Genomic DNA, 22,922 nt, shown 5'->3' with positions numbered 1-22,922 from the left:
TTGTGAATAAAGCCTACAACAATAGGTAAGGCCTTCCCCCTCCTTTTGACGTGCTGACGCGCAGTGGTTTTGCACGCTCGTATAAAACCAGCTGAAGTTCACGCGCACGGCTCCACGCTGCTGTGACTGGAGCAGAGCGTGGACTTCTCTCTCTATTGATCAGAACTCTTTTGGCTTTAACCCACTTAAAACATCGTTCTTGGCCAATGAGCTTCGTCTACATCAGGACAGCATGTTTTTTTGGGCCTAGATAGCGATATCTAAGATCTCATATATTTATTCGGCATCCGGGTGAACATCACCCTGAGCAACGTGGTTTTCACGTGGGAACTTCGGCGGAAAGGGAAAACATACGCACTTCGGTTCACATACTTTTAAGCGCTAGATATTCGCTGTAATTCTTTTTGCTTTTAGAAGTAACGTACTAACACTCAGCCATGTCGGTGAAAATGGCATCTTTAGTATTGGAGGACGGGACAGCATTTAAAGGCCGTCTGTTCGGTGCCGTATCCTCAGTGTCTGGTGAAGTTGGTAAGTGAAATGTAATGGAAATATGTGTCCCTATCAGCCCTATTTTCTGCCACTGCTTCTTATATTACACTTGTCCTGTCCTCTTACCGGAAAGTGATTAATAAATATGAGATGAGCAGGAAGTAAGTTACACGTGTCTGATTTCGCGCTAAACCTTTCAAAGTGAACACTCGCCAGTAGCTACTTCCCAGGGCATGTTGGCGCCACATGTGTGACGTCTCAGAAATTAAATCGTTTGACAAAAGTTCGTGATCTTTTGTCTTGCCACATTTTTTTATGAGTGTTTTATTTGTCTACAGTAAGAATTCTGTAGTCACCATTATTAAAAAATAAAATTTTAAAATCAAAAAAGATAAAGAAAAAATGTTTTTCTTTGAAGGCTAAGACAAACAATTGAATGCAAACACACAATTGAAGGTCAGATGTCTGACTTGTGTTTTCAAGCTAATTATTAATTTAGACATGGATATGCATAATGCAATTGATGTATGAATGACAAAACCCCTCTTATCACACTGTCCCAACCAGTAGTAATACTAGGATGGTGATGATCTTAAAATTTCAATAACAAAAGCTGCAAAATTAAACTTCTTGATAAATTTGATACCACGGCAATATTATAATATTATATATTTATTAATTAAGGCCTCTTTATTAAGTTGGATTGTAACAAATTAAATCAAAACAATGGTTTGGTACCTTTAAATCAGTAATGTTTTTTTCAAGTATACATTTAAGTGAACCATCAGAAATAAAGAACAAAAAAGACTTGGGAAAACTTTTATATGTACATTATTGATTTTGTACCAATGCACCAGTACTTTTGGCATCCCTAAGACATACTTTGTGTGCCCTCAGTTTTCCAGACAGGAATGGTGGGTTATCCAGAGGCTCTCACAGATCCCTCTTACAAGTCCCAAATACTTACTCTGACATACCCGTTGATTGGCAATTATGGTGTTCCTGAAGATGAAGATGGAGAGTTTGGACTCAGCAAGGTTTTTTCCTTTATTGTATCCTTGTAGTCTTCTTAATAATACAGAATTATTCTAAAACAGATTATTCTAACACTACTGGTATGGTTTCTTCTAAATGTTCCTCTTTGTGGTCTAGTGGTTTGAATCTTCCAGAATCCATGCTGCTGCTCTCATTGTTGGGGAGGTCTCAGAGAATCCCAGTCACTGGAGCTCTGCCAAGTCTCTGGATCAGTGGCTGCGAGAGCAAGGCATCCCTGGACTCGAAGGTCAGTCGGTGCAAGCTTTGCTTTGATTTATACAAAGTAAAGCAAGTCATTTGGTTTAGGTTATAGCTTTGATCTGAAACACAAAAAATATTCTTCCTGTGAAATCAGGGATTGACACTCGACGCTTGACCAAAAAGATCAGAGAAAAGGGAACCATGTTGGGGAAACTTGTGTTGGAAGGAACTTCAGCCAACAACATTCCGTTTGATAATCCGGACACCCGAAACCTTGTTAAAGAAGTTTCCATGAAAGTAGGTGGCTAGCTTTGAAAATGTTTTCAGATCAATTTTAATGTGATTTAATTTTGTTTAATGACATTTATTTCTATGCCATCAGGAACCAAAAGTTTTTAATCCAGAGGGAACGGTGAGAATCACTGCCATAGACTGTGGCATAAAATACAACCAGATCCGTTGCCTGTGCCAGAGAGGTGCCCGGGTCACCGTTGTTCCCTGGGATCATCCTCTGGACAGCAATGGTGAGCCATAGAGCTGTTCACCACATATTGTTGAAGGATGTGTTTTGTTATGCATATATTTTAAAGATAAAGTGTTGTCTACTATACTAGGGGAATGAAAATGTTATCACTTCTGTTTTGCTTCTGTTTCTCTCTAGACTTTGATGGGTTGTTCATCAGCAATGGCCCTGGCAATCCAGAGTACTGTAAGGAGACTGTAGAGAATATACGGAAGGTGGCATGTGTGGAGAATCCCAAACCTGTCTTTGGGATTTGTCTGGGCCACCAGCTGCTATCTTTGGTCATTGGTGCAAAAACATACAAAATGAAGTAAGCAATTCATTCATATTTTTCACTTTCCACTGAGTATTAATGTACATTTCTTATTATTCTTATTTCTTATTAATTCACTCAAAAATGAACATTTTGTTATTTACTCACTCATGTCATTCCAAACCTGCATGAATTGTTATTCTTTGGAACACAATATTTTGAAGAACATTAGGAACCAAACAACATTGGAGCCCATTGACTTCCATTGAATGGACAAAAATAGACTGAGACATTTCTCAAAATATCTTCTGTGTCCCACAGAAGAAAGTCATACAGTTTTGTAATGCCAGGAGTATGACATTTTTGTGGTATATCTTTAGTAGATCTTTATCCTTACATTGGGGAGCATGTGTATGTTATTAAAATCGCATATGGAAAATCAAAAGAAAAATTGTATCTACAGGAAAATTTCATAATTTTTTTTAAACCAGTCTTAATATCTTGTTCAATTTATGGAAATTTGATTTATTTATTTTTTTTAATTTTTTGTCATTTAAAAAAAAAAGTAAACACCATTAAATCAAGATAAAGGTACATAATAATAATAATAATAATAATAATAATAATAATAATAATAGGATTTTTGCAGTGTAACTGAACCAGACAGCATCACGTTATGGTCAGTGGATTATAGGGTTTGCAGAGAAACAAAAGGCTGGTTCCTTGGCATTTCCCATGTCATTCCAAGTTTTCACAAAAACCAACATGGTGTGAAATCTACTTTATGCTGAGCTCAGCTATCTAGACAGGAGCCACTGCGTTACTCCTAGGATAAGCGGCTGTGTTTTTCTAAGAGTCCTGGGATAGTTGCTTTGTTTGCTTTGTGTGCTCAAGGCTGGATGTGATGCCAGTCTACAGCCCTTTCTTCAGAAGCAGATAGTCAGCAGGTTCATTCGGAGATGGTTTATGTCTGTGAAGCAATGTATCTTCTTATTGTGAATGTTAAAAACTACAACTTCATTCGTGGTGTATGTTAGGTATGGTAATCGTGGCCATAACCAGCCCTGCATCCATAAAGGAACAAATCGCTGTTTCATCACGTCTCAGAATCATGGGTTTGCTGTGGATCCTCAAACTCTCCCAGAAGACTGGGATGTGCTCTTCACAAATGCCAATGACCAAACCAGTGAGGGCATTGTTCATAACCACAAACCACTCTTCAGGTTTGCCTTCATTTCTCATTTGTGTGTTTTCTCTATATTCATAAATACAAATTGGTATAATGGTTTTAATGTATTAAGTTGATGAATGTATATCTGTATTATCTTTTTCAGTGTCCAGTTCCATCCTGAACACATGGCGGGTCCCACAGACCTTGTTAGTCTCTTTGATGTGTTTCTGGATACAGTCAAAGATGCAAAAGAGGGCAAAGCTGGAAAATCAGGTGATCTGTTATGACGTATGCCTGTAAAGCAAAAGCATAATTCTTTTAGGGTTGTTTATATACGTTTGTTGCCTCTGCAAATGTTCTTATAGTGTACTAATCATGTTTATATGACTAATTATTACTCATAAACTATAATCTTTTATACAGTTAAGCAAAGACTAATGAAGCACCTCACTTTCCCTGGATCTCCTGACCCGGAAGCATTTGTTCGACCTCGTAAAGTTCTGGTTCTAGGTTCAGGAGGGCTTTCCATTGGACAGGCTGGAGAGTTTGACTATTCTGGATCTCAGGTGAGTATCAAAGAAAAACCCTTGACACTGTTTGGAGTGCATCTCACAACCCAGCTGTTTGTTTTCTCCGTTTTCTCTTAATTTGAAACTTGCTTGGTCACGGAGTGACTATGTAAATTAAGCTTCCTATTGAATCTGGAAAGCCAACATTACAGGAGAATTTGAAACGCTGATTAGATTTTTCCAAAATCGATAATTAAAATTAACACATCTTTTCTCAAATCTTTTTTTTTTTCCCCAGGCTATAAAAGCTCTAAAAGAGGAGAACATCCAAACCATTCTTATCAACCCAAACATTGCCACAGTACAAACCTCAAAGGGCCTGGCAGACAAAGTCTACTTCCTCCCGATCACACCAGAGTATGTCACACAGGTAGGAGAAAGCTGTCCATCCCAGAGTAATTTACTAGGCCACCTTTTCAACACCGATTTTGAATACTGAAATGATGCTTTTAACACAAAGTTTAGCTTTTGCAATGTCCCTGAGCTCAAACCTCCATCCTTCCGCCCTTCAAATAGGTGATAAAGAACGAGCGTCCAGATGGAGTGTTGCTCACATTTGGAGGTCAGACGGCCTTGAACTGTGGTGTGGAGCTCACCAAGCAAGGAGTGCTGGAAAAATACAAAGTGCGTGTGCTTGGAACCCAAGTGGCCTCCATAGAGATGACTGAAGACAGGAAGATCTTTGTGGAGAAGATGGAGGAAATCGATGAGCATGTTGCCCCTAGTGAGGCGGCCATGTCTGTTGAACAGGTTAGCTCATTAATCTACTGTACATTAGGGAATCTCATTATGTTTTTATGTCAAGGACTTCCAGTTATGATGATTCACTTGCAAGAGACCCTCTTCCTAATATATAAAGCCCTGTAATATATTTTCATGTATAGAGACCAATTAATGTTGTTGTAAATAGTATGGTGTTATAAAAGGCAACATGTTTGCCAATACGAAATAATTGTCTTTCTACTAAAGCCAAAACAAATTTAAAAAATTGTCATAAGACAATAAATAATACATTATTTTATTTTTAACAAGGCTATATCCAGATTGTGCTGTTATTAGCTTGTTAAAATGTTAGTAATTTTTTTCAATGTATGCTTGGTCCATCTTTTTGTAGGCAGTGGCTGCAGCTGAAAGACTCGGCTATCCTGTTCTGGTCCGTTCTGCGTTTGCCCTGGGTGGACTGGGTTCAGGCTTTGCCAATAATAGAGAGGAAATGATCACATTGGTTACCCAGGCTTTTGCTCACACATCACAAGTCCTGGTTGACAAATCGCTTAAAGGCTGGAAGGAAATTGAGTATGAAGTGGTGCGGGACGCCTATGACAATTGCGTAACGGTACGAAGCACCTAGAGTTGTGGTTTCCCTTTTATTCTGATGTTTACACTTTAATCCAAAATGATTTACAGTGCCTTCACATTTTACCAGTATATGCTTTCCCATGTGTTCTTTTCTAAATTGATATCTTTTCATTTAGGTTTGTAACATGGAGAATATTGATCCTTTAGGAATCCATACTGGGGAGTCAATAGTGGTGGCTCCTAGTCAGACATTAAATGACTATGAATACAATATGCTGAGAAACACGGCCATCAAAGTTGTTCGCCACTTGGGCATTGTGGGAGAGTGCAACGTTCAGTATGCCCTAAATCCTGAATCCGAGCAGGTAATTCAGTCACTTATATCATCCAGGAATGATGGGTTTTTGGAAGTAGTGGTCAACCCATAATCTCATGCTTGTGTTTTGGCAGTACTACATCATTGAAGTCAACGCTCGTCTTTCGCGAAGCTCTGCATTGGCCAGTAAGGCCACAGGTTACCCTCTGGCCTATGTGGCTGCTAAGCTTGGTTTGGGAATCCCTCTCCCTGTGCTCAAGTGGGTTCTTTCATTAAAATTTGCTATTATACTGAATGTAATAGTACATTTGAGTATTGTTATTTTCAAAGTTGCTTAAACGTGACTGTTTTCCAGGAATTCAGTGACTAATTCCACTACAGCCAACTTTGAGCCTAGTCTGGATTACTGTGTGGTGAAGGTTCCTCGTTGGGATTTGAGCAAGTTCCTCAGAGTCAGCACTACAATTGGCAGTTCCATGAAGAGCGTTGGTGAGCATCCTACGTGGGGGGGAAAAAAAAATACAGTGGAGATCTGTATATTATAATTCTCAGTATAGTGTTATTGTTAACCAAAAATATTAAAATTAGGTTTTGTTAATTTAAATAAGGCTGAAATAATTAGGCTGAAGTATTAGAGGAAATTTTAAATGGTGTAAAAATGAAAAAATTGATACATACACATATATACAGGGAGTGCAGAATTATTAGGCAAGTTGATTTTCTGATCATATTTTTTTCCCAAGCACATTTTACCAATTCCAATCCACATCAATCTTAATAACTACTATTAATATTGTTTTTAATCATTTATAAGTGATATATAATTGTTCATGAAGGCTGGAAATGAAAAATGCCTTATATTCAGGTGTGCAGAATTATTAGGCAAGTTTTCTTTTACAGGCAAAATGAGCCAAAAAAGAGATTTAACTCAGACTGAAAAGTCAAAAATTATTAAATACTCATGAGAAGGACGCAATACTAATGCAATACTAGAAATTGCAAAGTTAAAGCATGACCAAGGGACAGCAAAATGCTCATTGGGTCAGCGGGGTCAGACAAAAACAGGTGGAAAAGAAAAGACACGTTAACTGCAAAATAATTAAGAATTATGTGTGAAACCATCAGGAACCCTTTAGTCTCCAGCGCCACCATTTTCCAGAACTGCAACCTACCTGGAGTCTCCAGAAGTGCAAGGTCTCAGGATCTCAGAGACTTAGGTTAGCTAAAGAATCCTAAAAAATGACCCGCACTTGATAAGAATCACAAGCTGAAGTGTTATAAAATACATGAAGACTGGGTTTTTATAGGCCTTATAAACAGACAGCTTGAGAGTGACTCCTGAAGGACCAGCACCACATCCTCTTGTACCACTGTCTGAAGAATTTATCTTCCAGAATCTGGCAGTAAGTTTTGGAAGATCATTTTTAGTCCATCTCTGCAAGACAGACATTTCAGGATAAGAGATGGACTAAAAGTAAACTCCCACACCTTACTGCCAGATTCTGGATAAATTCTTCAAACAGTGGTACAAGAGGATGTGGTGCTGGTCCTTCAGGAGTCACTCTCAATCTGTCTGTCTATAAGCCCTATTAAAACCCAGTCTTCATGTATTTTATAACACTTCAGCTTGTGATTCTTATCAAGTGCAGGTCATTTTTTAGGATTCTTTAGCTAACCTAAGTCTCTGAGATCCTAACACCTTGCACTTCTGGAGACTCCAGGTAGGTTGCAGCTCTGGAAAATGGTGGCGCTGGAGACTAAAGGGTTCCTGATGGTTTCACACTTAATTCTTCACCTTAATTCTTAATTATTTTGCAGTTAACATGTGTCTTTTCTTTTCCACCTGTTGTTGTCTGACCCCGCTGACCCAATGAGCATTTTGCTGTCCCTTGGTCATGCTTTAACTTTGCAATTTCTAGTATTGCATTAGTATTGCGTCCTTCTCAGTATTTAATAATTTTTGACTTTTCAGTCTGAGTTAAATCTCTTTTTTGGCTCATTTTGCCTGTAAAAGAAAACTTGCCTAATAATTCTGCACACCTGAATATAAGGCATTTTTCATTTCCAGCCTTCATGAACAATTATATATCACTTATAAATGATTAAAAACAATATTAATAGTAGTTATTAAGATTGATGTGGATTGGAATTGGTAAAATGTGCTTGGGAAAAAAATATGATCAGAAAATCAACTTGCCTAATAATTCTGCACTCCCTGTATATATATATATAATAAAAATGGTTTAAAATGTCAAAGTTAAATATTAATTAAAGGGGAAGAAAATATTATCCTGTTGATTAACTTCCCTTTTAGATCCAGAAGGTGCTATCTGTACTGAACACAAATATCCAGTATGTTGTGATCTCATTCAGCATTCTCTTCCTCCTTAGGAGAAGTGATGGCCATCGGCCGTAGCTTTGAAGAGGCCTTCCAGAAAGCTTTGAGAATGGTGGATGAGAACTGCGTTGGTTTCGATCACACCATCAAACCAGTGACCGAAGAGGTTTGTACTGAAGATACAGGTCCCATCTCACTCCCAAGTCAGATGCAACAGGCTGAAAAAAATAATACATGAAAACAAAAATATTTTGTCTCATATCTCAGGAGCTGCAGACACCCACAGACAAGCGCATCTTTGTTCTGGCAGCTGCACTGCGTGCTGGCTACACAGTTGAACGGCTCTATGAGCTGACCAAAATAGACCACTGGTTTCTGCATAAAATGAAGAACATCGCAGACCACGAGAAGATTCTGGAGACGTATAATCAGGATGAGAGTGCAATGCCACCTGAGGTCATGAGGAAAGCCAAGCAGCTGGGCTTCTCTGACAAACAGATTGCCCAAGCTGTGCAAAGGTACCTAGGAAAAGTGCTCTAGCAGAAAGTATTTATATCTGTGATTTATTGCATTTGATGTTTCTTTAGCAAAATCAAACAGTTTAAGTGTCAAGACTTAAAATGGGCTGCAGTAGACAACAAAAACAGTAAGGTTCCTGCTCTTTTTTTCCCCCATTGCAGCACTGAGCTGGCTGTGAGGAAGTTGAGGCGAGACCGGAAGATTCTTCCGGTGGTCAAACAGATTGACACAGTGGCCGCCGAATGGCCCGCCTTCACCAACTATCTGTACCTGACCTATAACGGCTCAGAAAGCGATGTGGTCTTCGAGCATCCCCATGTCATGGTGATCGGCTCTGGGGTTTACCGCATAGGAAGCAGCGTGGAGTTTGATTGGTGTGCTGTTGGGTGTATTATGGAGCTGAGGAAGGTGAGCCATCTGTATTAAGTGTAAAGTGCACCTTTATGAGGCTTGAATTGAAGCAGGAAATATAAAATCATAAATTTGTGAAATTTCAGTGTGTATTTGATTGAACTATATATTTCACAGATGGGCTACAAAACAATTATGGTGAACTACAACCCAGAAACGGTCAGCACAGATTATGATATGTGCGACAGACTGTATTTTGATGAGATCTCCTTTGAGGTAAGGAATTAATGTGGATCTTGTGTGTTGTGTTGATAACTGAAATATATACTTTGAATCTCCTTAGAATTAGGGAGCCACAGTATATTGGTATCGCTATCACTTAACAGCTGATATTAGAGATTTTATGCTGGAATTTTAATTCTGCATATTTATTTAGATTGCCTTTGTCTAAAGTTAATCTTGACTTAACGTTAATCTTTTAAACGCTTTACTGTTATTAAATGTCATCTTTAGCAAATCTCAGATTGAATATCCATATTTTATACTGTACATTTCTATCTAAAGTAGCATTTATCAATTTGATTTTTGTTAATGATTTCAGTTTTAGTTATTTACATCTGCTTTTAATCGCAGGTGGTGATGGACATATATGAAATGGAGAACCCAGAGGGAATTATTCTGTCCATGGGTGGGCAGCTGCCCAACAACATCGCCATGTCCCTGCATAGACAGCAGTGCAGGATCCTGGGCACCTCACCTGAGTTCATTGACTCAGCGGAGAACCGCTTCAAATTCTCCAGGATGCTGGACACCATAGGAATCAGTCAGCCTCGATGGAAAGAGCTGTCTGATATTGAGGTAAGAATTCATTCAACTTCAAGGAATACCATGAACACTCTAAAAGTTCTTCTATAACTGCTTGTAACTTCATATGACCCCTTGACATTTCTCTTGTTGTAGTCTGCAGTGGGTTTCTGTGAGACGGTGGGTTACCCCTGTTTGGTGAGGCCATCGTATGTTCTCAGCGGGGCTGCTATGAATGTTGCCTACTCGGATACTGACCTGGAAAAATACCTGAGCAGCGCTGTTGCCGTGTCAAAGGAACACCCGGTCGTCATCTCCAAATTCATTCAGGAAGCCAAGGTTAGTCGACAAACATCTAAGTTTGTTTGTTCCAGTTCTCAGTAAAATAAATAAATAAATATATATATATATATATATATATATATATATATATATATATATATATATATATATATATATATATATATATATATATATATATATATATATAATATAATATAATATAATATAATATAATATAATATAAAAAAAAAAAAAAAATATATATATATATATATATATATATATATATATATATATATATATATATATATATATATATATATGTGTGTGTGTGTGTGTATATATAATATAAAATGCATATGGGAGAGACGAGAGTTAATTATGGAGTTATACAGTCACCTGTTGCAAAATGGAACCATTGCTGGTTTTAACATGTTTTTCACCACAGCCGTCACTTGAAATGTAAATGTTGTACAATAACTGTTCATCTCATGCCCAAAGTCTTGCTTTTCCAGTTGTTCAAGTTGGGAATGGAAAAGAAAGATTGCATAAACTTCTCATACGACTCTGTAATTAGGCATGCACAATATATCTGTAACATACTGGTACCATACAACGTGTGTGTGTGTGGTTATGTATCAGTTCATATTAGATATTTACGCATGCATGTTCATTTCCTCTATTTTTACATTTGGTTTATCTTTTAGACTCAAAATGAGTATCCATTTTCAATACAGTATATAAATTCTAATGTTGTAATGCCTAAATTCACTTTTTGCTTTTAAAATACTTTTGCTTTTTAATCTTTTTTTTTTTTTTTTTTTTTTTTTTTTTAAGACCAAATATTATAGAATTTGAATATCAGCCTTTTCTGTTATCAGCCAAAAAATAAAAATAAATTGGATTGGCCAGAATTTTAATATCTGTGCATCCTTGGTGTTATTCTAGTACTAGTTTTTCACTTTTTTTTTTATTTCTATTTAGCATTAATGTATTTTTATTAGTTTTAGTTTTAAATTTAAGTTTAAAATGAATTTAAAGGGTTAGTTCACCCAAAAATTAAAATTCTGTCATTAATTACTCGCCCTCATGTCGTTCAAATCCTGAGAGACTTTCGTTCAATATTTTTGATAATCTGAGAGCTCTCTGACTCCTCCATAGACAGCAATTTAATTGTGCAGAACGGTACTAAAGACATTGTTAAAATGGTCCATGTGACTACAGTGGTTCAACCTTAATTTTATGAGGCAACAAAAATACTTTTTGTGTGCAAAAACAAAACAAAATTAATGACTTTATTTAACGATCACTTTTCTTCCTTATCAGTCTTCTACTCTGTTTACGTTCAGCGCTTCCGGGTTCTATGCCGACTCAGAATGAGTAGACAGAACGAGTGATTAATGACAGAATTTTCGTTTTTGGGAGAACTAACCCTTTAAGTTTTAATTTTAGTTCAACTTAAACTTGTTTTGACATTTATATTTATTTTATTTTATTTCAGCTTTTTCAATTGACATATATATATATATATATATATATATATATATATATATATATATATATATATATATATATATATATATATATATATATATATATATATATATATATATATATATATATATATATATATATATATATATATATATATAATTTTATTTACAATAACACTGAACCTTATGTGTAATATTAGCTTTGAATTCTGTAGTACTCTTTAGTAGTATCGCTGTGTAAGCTATTGTGGTGGCAAGCTTTGCACATAATTTTGTAACGTTTATTGATGGTGAGATATTGCTCTCAGGAAATAGATGTGGATGCCGTGGCCTGTGATGGAGTGGTCATTGCCATAGCGGTGTCTGAGCATGTGGAGAACGCAGGGGTGCATTCTGGAGATGCCACACTGGTGACTCCCCCTCAAGACATCAACCACAAAACCATGGAGCGCATTAAGATGATCGTTCACGCTATCGGCCAAGAGCTTCAGGTCACCGGCCCCTTCAACCTGCAGCTAATTGCCAAGGTGAGTTTAATTTTTTATTTATTTATTTATTTTTTTTAGTTAGGATGAGTGCGTTTCAAAATATTTGCTGCTGAAACTAAATCGTATGTGTTTGTCAACAGGATGATCAGCTGAAGGTTATAGAATGCAATGTGCGAGTTTCACGCTCCTTCCCTTATGTGTCCAAAACACTTGGTGTCGATCTTGTTGCCCTAGCAACAAGAGTCATATTGGGAGAGGAAGTTGAGGCTGTTGGGTTGATGAAGGGGAATGGCATTGTGGGAGTTAAGGTAACGAGCTTCACAGTGTCTGTTTACTCTTGATGATGTCTGTTTTTGATGGGAATACTTGAACTATCCCAGTGTTTTCCAAGATCTACATAAGCTTGATCTGTGTGTGGCCCTCAGGTTCCTCAGTTCTCCTTCTCACGGCTAGCTGGAGCAGATGTGGTTTTAGGTGTTGAAATGACCAGCACTGGAGAAGTGGCCTGTTTTGGGGAGAATCGATATGAGGCCTATCTAAAAGCCATGCTCAGCACCGGCTTCAAAATCCCTAAAGAGAATATTCTCCTCTCCATTGGTAGTTACAAGGTAATGAGTTACTTTACAGCATGACTTACTTGAGTTGGGCTATGTTTTAAGTCCACTTTTTTTATGCCCTTCCCTTGCTAACTTTCCTCTCTGTCTCATTCACTTGGATGTACGTCATTGCTTAAGTTGCATGAGTGCCCACTACTGGCGGAACCTTTGCAATGGGTTTGAATGGAATGCCCTAAGCCCTTGATCACTTGGAATCTGTTATGGAGCTGATTAATTTGCTGTTTTTGTTTTTGTTTTGTTTTGTTTTGTTTTTGTTTTGTTTTGTTTTGTTTTGTTTTGTTTTGTATAGATACAAGTATTATTCAGTTAAACACAATGCTACTTTGTAGTGGTGCACGTTTTGCACATTCACTTTCTTCAGAGAATGTATAAATCAAGTTTCTGATCTTAATGGAAAGAAATGTATTTGTTTTAAATTCATTCAGAATAAGAGCGAGCTTCTGCCCACAGTCCAGACTTTGGAGAGTTTGGGTTATAAATTGTATGCCAGTATTGGCACCGCTGACTTCTACACTGAACATGGAGTTAAGGTACCGTGGAATAACACAACATACTGTAAAACTTTTATTTATTTATTTATTTATTTTAAAGTGTTTGAGCAGACAATGTATGCTGTTTCACAATTTCCATTTGATTATGTCTCTGATCAGGTGATGGCAGTGGATTGGCCTTTTGAAGAGGAGAGTGACTGCCATAATAAGGACAAACAAAGGAACATCATGGACTATTTAGAGGAGAACCATTTTGACTTGGTCATCAATCTGTCCATGAGGAACTCTGGTGGAAGACGCTTGTCCTCCTTTGTGACCAAAGGTTACCGTACTCGTCGAATGGCCATTGACTACTCTGTACCACTCATTACTGACATCAAATGCACTAAGCTGTTTGTTCAGGTGAGCAGTGACGCTCTCACATTGTTGACGACCCAACAAAATTAAAAGTTTGTTAGCTTTGAAGTCAACTACATGCTGTTGTATCCCTGAAACTTGGAAAATTGAAATGTGTGTGGGGTTGGCAGGCGCTAGGGCAAATTGGTCGGGCTCCTCGTGTAAAGACGCATGTGGACAGCATGACATCACAGAAACTCATCCGCTTACCTGGTGAGTATGGCAGTGTAGTTTCAGATGTTTATATCTTTTGATTGTCAAAATAAATATATTAAATTAAGATGGTTAAATGATGGTTGATGCCATTCATACTTGTATGTTGAAAGGTCTGATTGATGTCCATGTGCATCTGCGGGAGCCTGGTGCCACCCATAAAGAGGACTTCTCTTCGGGTACGGCTGCTGCCTTGGCTGGAGGAATCACCATGGTGTGTGCCATGCCCAACACTAACCCTGCAATCATTGACCCCAGCTCATTCACTATGGCACAGAAGGTAACATCAACAAATGACAGATTTGGTTATTAACATGGGGAAAAAATGGGGAAGTTGTGTTTATGGACTATTTTTCTGTTGTGAACATATCAAGCTTGCCAAGGCCGGGTGCTGCTGTGATTATGCTCTTTTCGTGGGGGCGTCATCAGACAACGCTACACTACTTCCGTCCATTGCAAGCTCTACAGCTGGTCTGAAGATGTACTTGAATGACACATACTCCACTTTAAAAATGGACAATGTTTCTCTGTGGATGGAGGTAAGGAGAACCGAGGAGGCTGAGGAAACCTGTTTGTCAAGTTTTTCACTTTAATTTTTAAGTTTATATTTTAAATGGATTTTAATTTTTTTTTTTTTGGTGATACAATTGTTCATGTTTTACTGTCATGCCACATCTTGAGTAATTTTCTTTGCATGCAGCACTTTGAAAAGTGGCCAAAGCACTTGCCCATTGTGGCACATGCTGAGAGGCAGACAGTGGCAGCAATCTTGATGGTAGCGCAGCTGTATCAGAGACCCGTTCATATTTGCCATGTAGCCAAGAAAGAAGAGGTAAGAATCCTTGTTATTTGTGGTGGTCTAACAAATGCACTTTGTTGTACCTTCATGGTCAAGCCTTCATCCAGTTTCTTTACATGTTCCTGTGGTTTAACCAACTAAAATCATACATTGTTTCTCAGATTCTGATAATTCGAGCTGCTAAACAAAAGGGTATCCAGGTGACATGTGAAGTGGCACCTCACCATCTCTTCCTATGTGAAGATAATGTGCCTGCCATTGGAAATGGCAGGGCACAAGTGCGACCCATGCTGGGTACACGTGAGGACATGGAGGCGTTGTGGGAAAATCTAGACATCATTGACTGTTTCGCAACAGACCACGGTAATAATAGGATCAGATTTCTCTGCTATGTCTTACATCTAAAGTGAACTAATTACGTTGGCTTGACAATTTCAAAATCATTAACCTGAGACCTTTAAAAAAAAAAAAAAAAACCTTTAAAATTTTGGATTGACCTTAAAAAAAACCACCCTGTACAGACCTTCAGCCTGTTCTTTCCTAGTGTTCTATTTCTTTTCTATTTGATTTGACGTACAAACCTTGTGGCTGATCCAAAAAAAAAAAAAAAAAAAAAAAAACAGACTATCAAAGATCCAGTCCCACAAGATATATTAAAATATGCTTTATTTTTTAGTTGAAACTACACTTTCAGATCACTTTTCAAACTATCTTGACATTGAAGCTAAGTAGACTTATACATTTCAAACTTGTAGTGCATTACTATTTTAAATTGAGTAAAGTACTTTAATATTTTATTACATAAGGCCTAATAAACCCTTTACTGACCCGAAAAACCTCAGCGGTCGAGTACATCAATTGATGGTCAAACCTGAGCAGTTCTTGAAAGCTTATATTAAGTTGTGTTTTGTTTTTTTGTTTTGTTTGTTTGTTTTTTTTGTTTTTTTTCTTGCAGCCCCTCATTCAGTAGAGGAGAAGAACTCTGAGAAACCGCCTCCAGGTTACCCGGGTCTGGAGACCATGCTTCCTCTGCTGCTCACAGCTGTCAGTGAGGGTCGCCTTACCATCGATGACATCATCAAGAGGCTCTACGAAAATCCCAGCAGAATATTCTCTCTTCCTGCTCAAGAAGACACTTATGTAGAGGTATTTCAGAGTTACAAAGTTCAGATAGTAAATTGCTGCCTGAAAACGTACAATTTTGTTGAATTTCAAAGAGATGCATGCATTTTCCAGGTGGACTTGGAGCAAGAGTGGACTATTCCGAAGCACATGCAATTCACTAAGTCAAAGTGGACACCGTTCGAAGGCATGAAAGTAAAGGGAAAGGTCATGAGGGTGGTGCTCAGAGGAGAGGTGGCCTATATTGATGGACAGGTAAAGAGCTAATGGTTGTATACACTGACATTCAAATGTTTAGGGTTTTTTAAGATATAAAAAAAAAAATTACAGCAGAAATACAGTAAAAACAGTAATATTATGAAATATTATTACAATTTTAAAGAACTATTTTCTATTTTAATATTTAAAAAATGGAATTCCAGTTTTCAGTGTCACATGATCCTTCAGAAATTCTCAAATGCTGATTTGGTGCTCAAAAAAAAAAGTTAAACAACTGAGCTGCTATATTTTTTGTGGAAACTGTGTAAAATATAATATAATATAATATTTTTATATATATATATATATTTTTTTTTTTTTTTTTTTTTTTTTTTCCCCAAGAGTCTTTAAATTTAAAGAACAGCATATATTTGAAATAGAAATCTTTTGTAACAATGTAAAAAAAAAAAATGTACAGTCACTTTTGATGAATTTAATGCATCCTTCCAAAAATATTTGTTTAAAAAAAAAAAAAAAAAAAAAAACTACTTTTGAATCAGTGTTTTGTTACTTGGCAATTTTTCTCTAAAATGTAATTACTAGCTGCCCAGCTAAATTTGTCTCGCACATGCTCTTCATAAATTTCTAAGTTTAATCATCCTTCTTTCTTTCAAGGTGTTGGTACCTCCGGGTTATGGTCAGGATGTGAAGTCGTGGTCAGCAGCCCCAGCAGGAACAACCGAGATGATAAAGGATGCTCCTAAGGTAACTTTTTTTTTTTTTTTTTTTAAATAATTTTTCAACATCCTGAACGTGAACATTGTTCACAGTTCAGCTCTTGCTTTCTAATTTGTACACTGGCTAACAAATAACCACGCTTGTTAATTACAGCGTGAGGCAATGACTCCTGAGCACCCTCGTCAGGCAACACCTGTTGATGTGGTCCGTAGCCGTGCCCCGAGCCCACGCCGTTCAGCTGGGGATGGACGCTTTATTCTCCCACCACGTATCCACCGTGCATCCGATCCTGGTCTGCCTCCAGGTACTATAGGCCTGCAATGTATTCACTCAGAGCTTGTGCATGAGTTGTGTGCCAAATGAACCACTGTACTGTCAATAATCGGTTTACAATTATTTTATTTTATTTATTTATTTATTTATTTATTTTTATAAAACAAACTTTTAAATTCAGACAGTGCTTCACTTGGACGATGGCAGTATTTGTTTGCTAGCATCAGTCGTTTGTTTGTTTGAGCTTGCATGTTCCATGAACTTGTAAATGGTTCAGCTGAACTATTTGCTACTGTAAAATCACATTTCAAGCAAGACATGTTTTTACATGCAGGCTTCAAAAGATCTACCATACAACGCCAAAAGGCATTGGGTAACGTCCATGTGATGTGTATAGTTTCATCAAATCAATATCAAAGTCTCATGATTCTGCAACTGTTTGTTTGAATAAATTCATATCTATTTTTTTCATCTTCCTTACTATCAATCATTGAAGTTAATTTAAGACTATCTTAAAATCAGCTAGGAAATAACCAGATAATATACAATTGGATGCATGCAAACTACTGCTAAAGCAAGATTTTTAAATGTTGTTAATGTGGTGATTTTACATTTAATATATTGCCTGTTATCCTGGGATAATGGCAGATTTTTAAAAATGTGTGATAGAAATGAAACTATTATAGTACCAAAATGATCACTGTTATCAAATTGATCACAGTTGTGTTAAAATGTGCTGAAAATGTTCAAAAGGTACTGATACACATTGAAGTCACACATTGAAATCAAATACGGATTTAAAATATGAAAGGGTAATACTAACCATCGGGAATTTTATCGTAAGAGGAGTGTTGCTTTATATCATTAATAAAATATCTAGAAAACAATTTCACTTTTTCAGCTTTCAACCCCTTTTTTGGAAAATTAAAACTAAACATTTTACAAAGTGCATTGGCAATTTATGAAAATTGTACAGTTACTAATCCATTTCTTCAAACTTTGTGCTTTAATGTTCGAGCAGCTGAAGAGGAGGTGTCATTAAGAGCACCGTATGCAGGTTTGATGTTTGTAGTGATGTTTACCAGAGCTTTGCCACCCTTACCTTCTGTTCACTCTGCCAGTCTGTTTGTTTCTAGATTCATTTCATGGGCATATTTTAGCCTTTACACAAGCATAATCAAAACAAGACATGATGGTCTGTTTCTCTGTTGATGATGCTTTGCTTGCATGCTGCTCCTTATGATTCAGGTTGATCTCAATGAGCTCTTATGCAGTGTTCTGTTTATTGGTGTAAAGTGAGTTGACTGATACACAGCAGTGATATATTGTGTGCTGAATGTTACGTTCTTTTGCTTCCATTATCAGAATTGGCTCCTCCAGCAGAGCCATACGCACACCCTCCTCCCCTGGCCAGGATCCTGTCACCTCAAGCTGGGCAGCAGCAGATCCTGCCCCACCCACAGACCTCCCCACTGCTGCACCCGCTGGTGGGCCAGCACATCCTGTCCGTGCGCCAGTTTAGCAAGGAACAGGTGACAACATGTTGTCTCTCCTGTTGTCGAGTCCAGAAATATTGCTTTTATGCATGTAAAAGGATTGTATTTACAGTGGCTCATTAATCTTTCCTGTCTGTCTTGGGCTTTCAGATGTCACACTTGTTCAATGTGGCACATACTCTTCGTCTCATGGTGCAGAAAGAGAGACCCTTGGATATTTTGAAGGTACACTTACTATTAGTAAAAAGATCTTCCACTTTTTTTAATTTTTTATTTTTTATTTTAAGTGATATTTGTAAACAAAACAAAACAAAAAGTAAATTTGTGAATCTGAATCTGATTCTTTTTTGTGAATGTCTAACAGATTCAGATCAATGAGTTGTTAGTTAGAATCAGTCTAATGACAGAGTGGCTCTTAGATTTTATTTTATTATTTGCTTCAAGGTGGGTGGTGGGTCTTTATACTAAAATAATTTTTAAAGGGTTAGTTCACCCAAAAATTTCAATTCTGTCATTAATTACCCTCATGTTGTTCCAATCCAAGCCCTTAAGACTTTCTTTCATCTTCGGAACACAAATTAACATATTTTTGATGAAATCTGAGAGCTTTGTGTTCATCCATTGACAGCCAACACAACTGAACTGCCACTTTCAAGCCCCATAAAGGTACTAAAGTCGTCATTAAAGTAAGCCATGTGACTCCAGTGGTTTAACCTCGATTTTATGAAGTGGCATGGCATTAAAAACAAACAAACATGAAGTGACAAGTGCTTTGTTTGCAATAATAATAATAATTTAATAATAATTTAATAATATAATAATAATAATAATAATAATAATAATAATAATAATAATAATAATAATAATAATAATAATAATAATAATTTAATAATATGTAATAATGTAATAATAATAATTTAATAATAATAATAATAATAATAATAATAATAATAATAATTTATTAATAATAATAATAATTTAATAATTTAATAATTTAATAATAATAACAATCATAATAATAATTTTATTTATTTATTATTTTATTTACAAAAAATAAGTCGCTTCATAAAATTGAGGTTAAACCACTGGAGTCACATGGATTACTTTAATGATGTCGTTACTCTTTTTCTGGGGATTCAAAGTGGCAGTTGTGTTGGCTCTCAGATTTAATCAAAAACCTCTTCGTTTTTCTTCCGAAGATGGACAAAAGTCTTATGGGTGTGAAACGACATGAGGGTGAGTAATTAATGACAGAATTTTCATTTTTGGGTGAATTAACCCTTTAAGAGAGAGCTTAAGGAACAGAGTGGAAGGAGCAGACCGGACCTTGATTAAACCTGTCCTGTAGACCACATTACCTTTTTGATTTTTGATAGTGTCATTCTTTCCAATAGCAGAGTATGTGTCACTGGAGGATTTGTAGTATATTGCAGCCCATCTTGAACATTACATAAACCTCCCCCAGCAGGAGTATTTAAATGCTCAAGTCAGCAGCAGTCTGGAGTCAGGATGTTGTTCAATCTGGCAGTGACGTGTCACAGTTTGAAGTAGATCTCTTCCTTTAGAAATGGGCATCTGTGGCCCTTGGAAACAGAAGATCTGTGCCGAAGGAGATTAAAGGAACATAGATGGGAATAATAAGTTCATATAAACTCTTCATTTAATTCTATTCTGCTCATCAGGGTAAAGTCATGGCCTCCATGTTCTACGAGGTGAGCACTCGCACCAGTAGTTCGTTCGCAGCAGCCATGCAGCGTCTGGGAGGATCAGTGGTGCATTTCAGCGAGTCAACGTCCTCCACGCAGAAGGGAGAGTCTCTGGCCGACTCCGTTCACACCATGAGCTGCTATGCTGATGTCATCGTTCTGCGACACCCCATACCTGGAGCTGTAGAAGTGAGAAACACGTTAATGCGTTTTTTTTTTTTTAAGAAATGTACACTACCTTTCAAAAGTTTTAATATATTTGAAGTCTTGCGCTCACCAAGGTGGCATTTTATTTGATCAAAAATACTGTTAAAAATATAGTAATGTGAAATTTTATTACAATTTAAAATGTTTTCTGTTAAAAATCATTCTGATAAGCTGATTTGCTCAAGACACATATCTTATAATCAATGTTGAAAAGTTGCGCTGCTTTATATTTTTGTGGAAACTTTATTTTTATTTTTTTTCCAGGATTTGTTGATTTAATAGAAAGTAATTTCTAACAGCATTTATTTGTAATGGAACACTTTTGTAACATTATAAATGTCTTTACTGTCACTTTTGATCAATTTAATGCATCCTTGATGAATAAAAATATACATTTGTCTGGGAAAAAAAAAAAAAAACTTACCCGGTAGTGCACTTTTGATAAGGAAGTTTTGCTTTTAAGACATGACATCTAAATTGACCCCATTATTTTCTTCATAAATATTCCTTGCTTGTTTCATGCACATTCTCACTGCATGTTATTCTAAAAGATTATTATTATTATTATTATTATTATTATTATTATTATTATTAAATAATAATAATTATTATTATTATTATTATTAAATAATTATTATTATTATTATTATTAAATAATTATTATTATTATTAAATAATTATTAAATTATTAAAAATTAATTTTATTTTGTACCTCAGTTTAAACAGAAAAATGCTTCTTGTTTGTAGAGTGCAGCAAGGCATTGTCGGCGGCCAGTGATCAACGCTGGTGATGGAGTCGGAGAACATCCCACTCAGGCCCTTCTGGATATCTTTACGATCCGAGAGGAGCTTGGAACAGTCAATGGCATGACTGTGAGTTCACATTGAGAAAATATTCTGTCTTCTCAAATTATTAGCTCATTAGCTTGCAATTTTTACTTGGAGCTGTAATTTTAGTGTCACTAGCATCACCATACAGAGTCCTCAAACCTCAAAGTTCTGATAATGACTGTTCTAATTTTTGGATCTCTTTTTCTTAAATCTCAGATTACCATGGTTGGTGATCTGAAGCATGGCCGTACTGTGCATTCTCTGGCTAGACTTCTCACTCAATACAGGATCACTCTGCGCTACGTGGCCCCCAAGAACCTCAGCATGCCCGCTGAGATCATCGACTTTGTGGCCTCCAAAGGCATTAAACAGGTACGACACAATCAAAATGATGAATTCAGAAGTGGACTTCTACTTGTGCTTTATTTGCATTGCTGTATCTCCCTCAAATGTCTAAACTATGTCCACAGGAGGAGTTTAACAGCATTGAAGAGGCCCTCCCAGAGACTGACGTCCTGTACGTGACGAGAATACAGAAGGAGCGATTCGCCTCTGAAGAAGAGTACAAAGCGGTGGGAGAGTTTGCTGAAAAGATCATTGCATCTTTTATTTTTTAAACATCATGGAGTTTTTATAAAAGATGTACTTCTTTTGACAGTGTTTCGGGCAGTTCATCCTAACCCCACATATCATGACGGGAGCCAAAAGGAAGATGGTGGTCATGCATCCTCTTCCCAGAGTCAATGAGATCAGGTTTGCTATTCTCAGTTTAAAGCGTCAGGTTAAAATCAGATTTTCAGTAGGAGTGTCAAGGCAAATATTGAAAGCTACAATGCTGAATACAAAGTTTTGTTTGCAGTCTCTCTTAATCCATTTTTTTGTTTTTTGTTTTTAGTGCGGAGGTGGACACGGATCCTCGGGCTGCTTATTTCCGCCAGGCGGAGAATGGGATGTATATTCGGATGGCATTGCTGGCTACTGTGCTGGGTCGGTGAAGGGACCGTCATGGTTTAATCTTGGACATTTGGCAGTAAAGGGAAGCATTTTGTTGGCAACATACTGATTTCATGACTTGTGTTTATTCTGTGTACTCTCTGTGCAGCTAAAGTAGGTGTAATATTTGAGGGGGAAGTTTTGTTGTTCATCTCAGTATTGACAATAAAATTCCATATACTGACCATTTCTTATAAAACATGCACATTAATGCAACCACGGTGGAGTGTGGTTAACCTAGTTTCATCCTGAATATCTGAGATCATTAAAGCACTCTAGAATAGCAGGCTAATCAGTTCTGTTTCATTCCATTTCATTTCAGAATCAGCAAAATATTGTTAACATGGAAACAATTTTACTACTACATATCTTACTGTTATAATTGCAAATGCTGTACTTTTTTGTTGTGCATTCACAACAATAGAGACCTTGTGTTCATTTTGACATTCCATTAAGAGAACAGACTTTTGTAACTCAATCCTCTTAGTGCAAATAGGTAGATACAGTATGGTAGAAAGATTATTCTTCATTAGAGTAAAACTTTTGTAATTGTATTTTTAGAAAATAATAAAAAATGCAATCTCAGACCTTTCTCTGCTTTTTAATCTGTCATTCCACTGCAACGTCATACAGTCCACATGCTCTATAAACACATTGTACTTGTACAAATAAAGGGAGACAATATCATCATAAAACACCTGCGCATTT

General features: G+C 36.7%; 1 protein-coding gene across 4 annotated transcripts; it reads left to right on the top strand.

The window, feature by feature from the left end:
* Window positions 1-74: 74 nt before the first annotated feature.
* Window positions 75-22,799, top strand: cad (carbamoyl-phosphate synthetase 2, aspartate transcarbamylase, and dihydroorotase). Of its 4 annotated transcripts, XM_048207452.1 has the most exons (45): window positions 75-531; window positions 1,390-1,529; window positions 1,645-1,774; window positions 1,883-2,025; window positions 2,111-2,252; window positions 2,390-2,561; window positions 3,542-3,727; window positions 3,839-3,948; window positions 4,099-4,241; window positions 4,483-4,614; window positions 4,761-4,994; window positions 5,359-5,580; window positions 5,720-5,908; window positions 5,994-6,118; window positions 6,215-6,348; window positions 8,251-8,363; window positions 8,465-8,715; window positions 8,878-9,124; window positions 9,245-9,343; window positions 9,701-9,925; window positions 10,028-10,210; window positions 11,955-12,173; window positions 12,275-12,442; window positions 12,560-12,742; window positions 13,177-13,281; window positions 13,402-13,644; window positions 13,770-13,851; window positions 13,965-14,131; window positions 14,226-14,390; window positions 14,552-14,683; window positions 14,812-15,013; window positions 15,606-15,796; window positions 15,887-16,027; window positions 16,646-16,735; window positions 16,862-17,012; window positions 17,316-17,354; window positions 18,003-18,038; window positions 18,347-18,513; window positions 18,628-18,702; window positions 20,160-20,372; window positions 21,138-21,263; window positions 21,438-21,593; window positions 21,692-21,793; window positions 21,880-21,974; window positions 22,117-22,799. In XM_048207452.1, the coding sequence occupies exons 1-45, from the start codon at window positions 438-440 to the stop codon at window positions 22,214-22,216; spliced, it is 6,762 nt and encodes a 2,253-aa protein (XP_048063409.1). In that variant the 5' UTR covers window positions 75-437; the 3' UTR covers window positions 22,217-22,799. The 4 variants fall into 4 exon arrangements, with proteins under 4 accessions (XP_048063409.1, XP_048063411.1, XP_048063410.1 ...); XM_048207454.1 differs by lacking the exon at window positions 17,316-17,354; XM_048207453.1 differs by lacking the exon at window positions 18,003-18,038.
* Window positions 22,800-22,922: the final 123 nt, after the last annotated feature.

Source organism: Megalobrama amblycephala, linkage group LG11 (genome assembly GCF_018812025.1).
Source record: "Megalobrama amblycephala isolate DHTTF-2021 linkage group LG11, ASM1881202v1, whole genome shotgun sequence".
Classification (NCBI taxonomy): domain Eukaryota; kingdom Metazoa; phylum Chordata; class Actinopteri; order Cypriniformes; family Xenocyprididae; genus Megalobrama; species Megalobrama amblycephala.
This window is presented reverse-complemented; position numbering and strand designations above follow the sequence as displayed.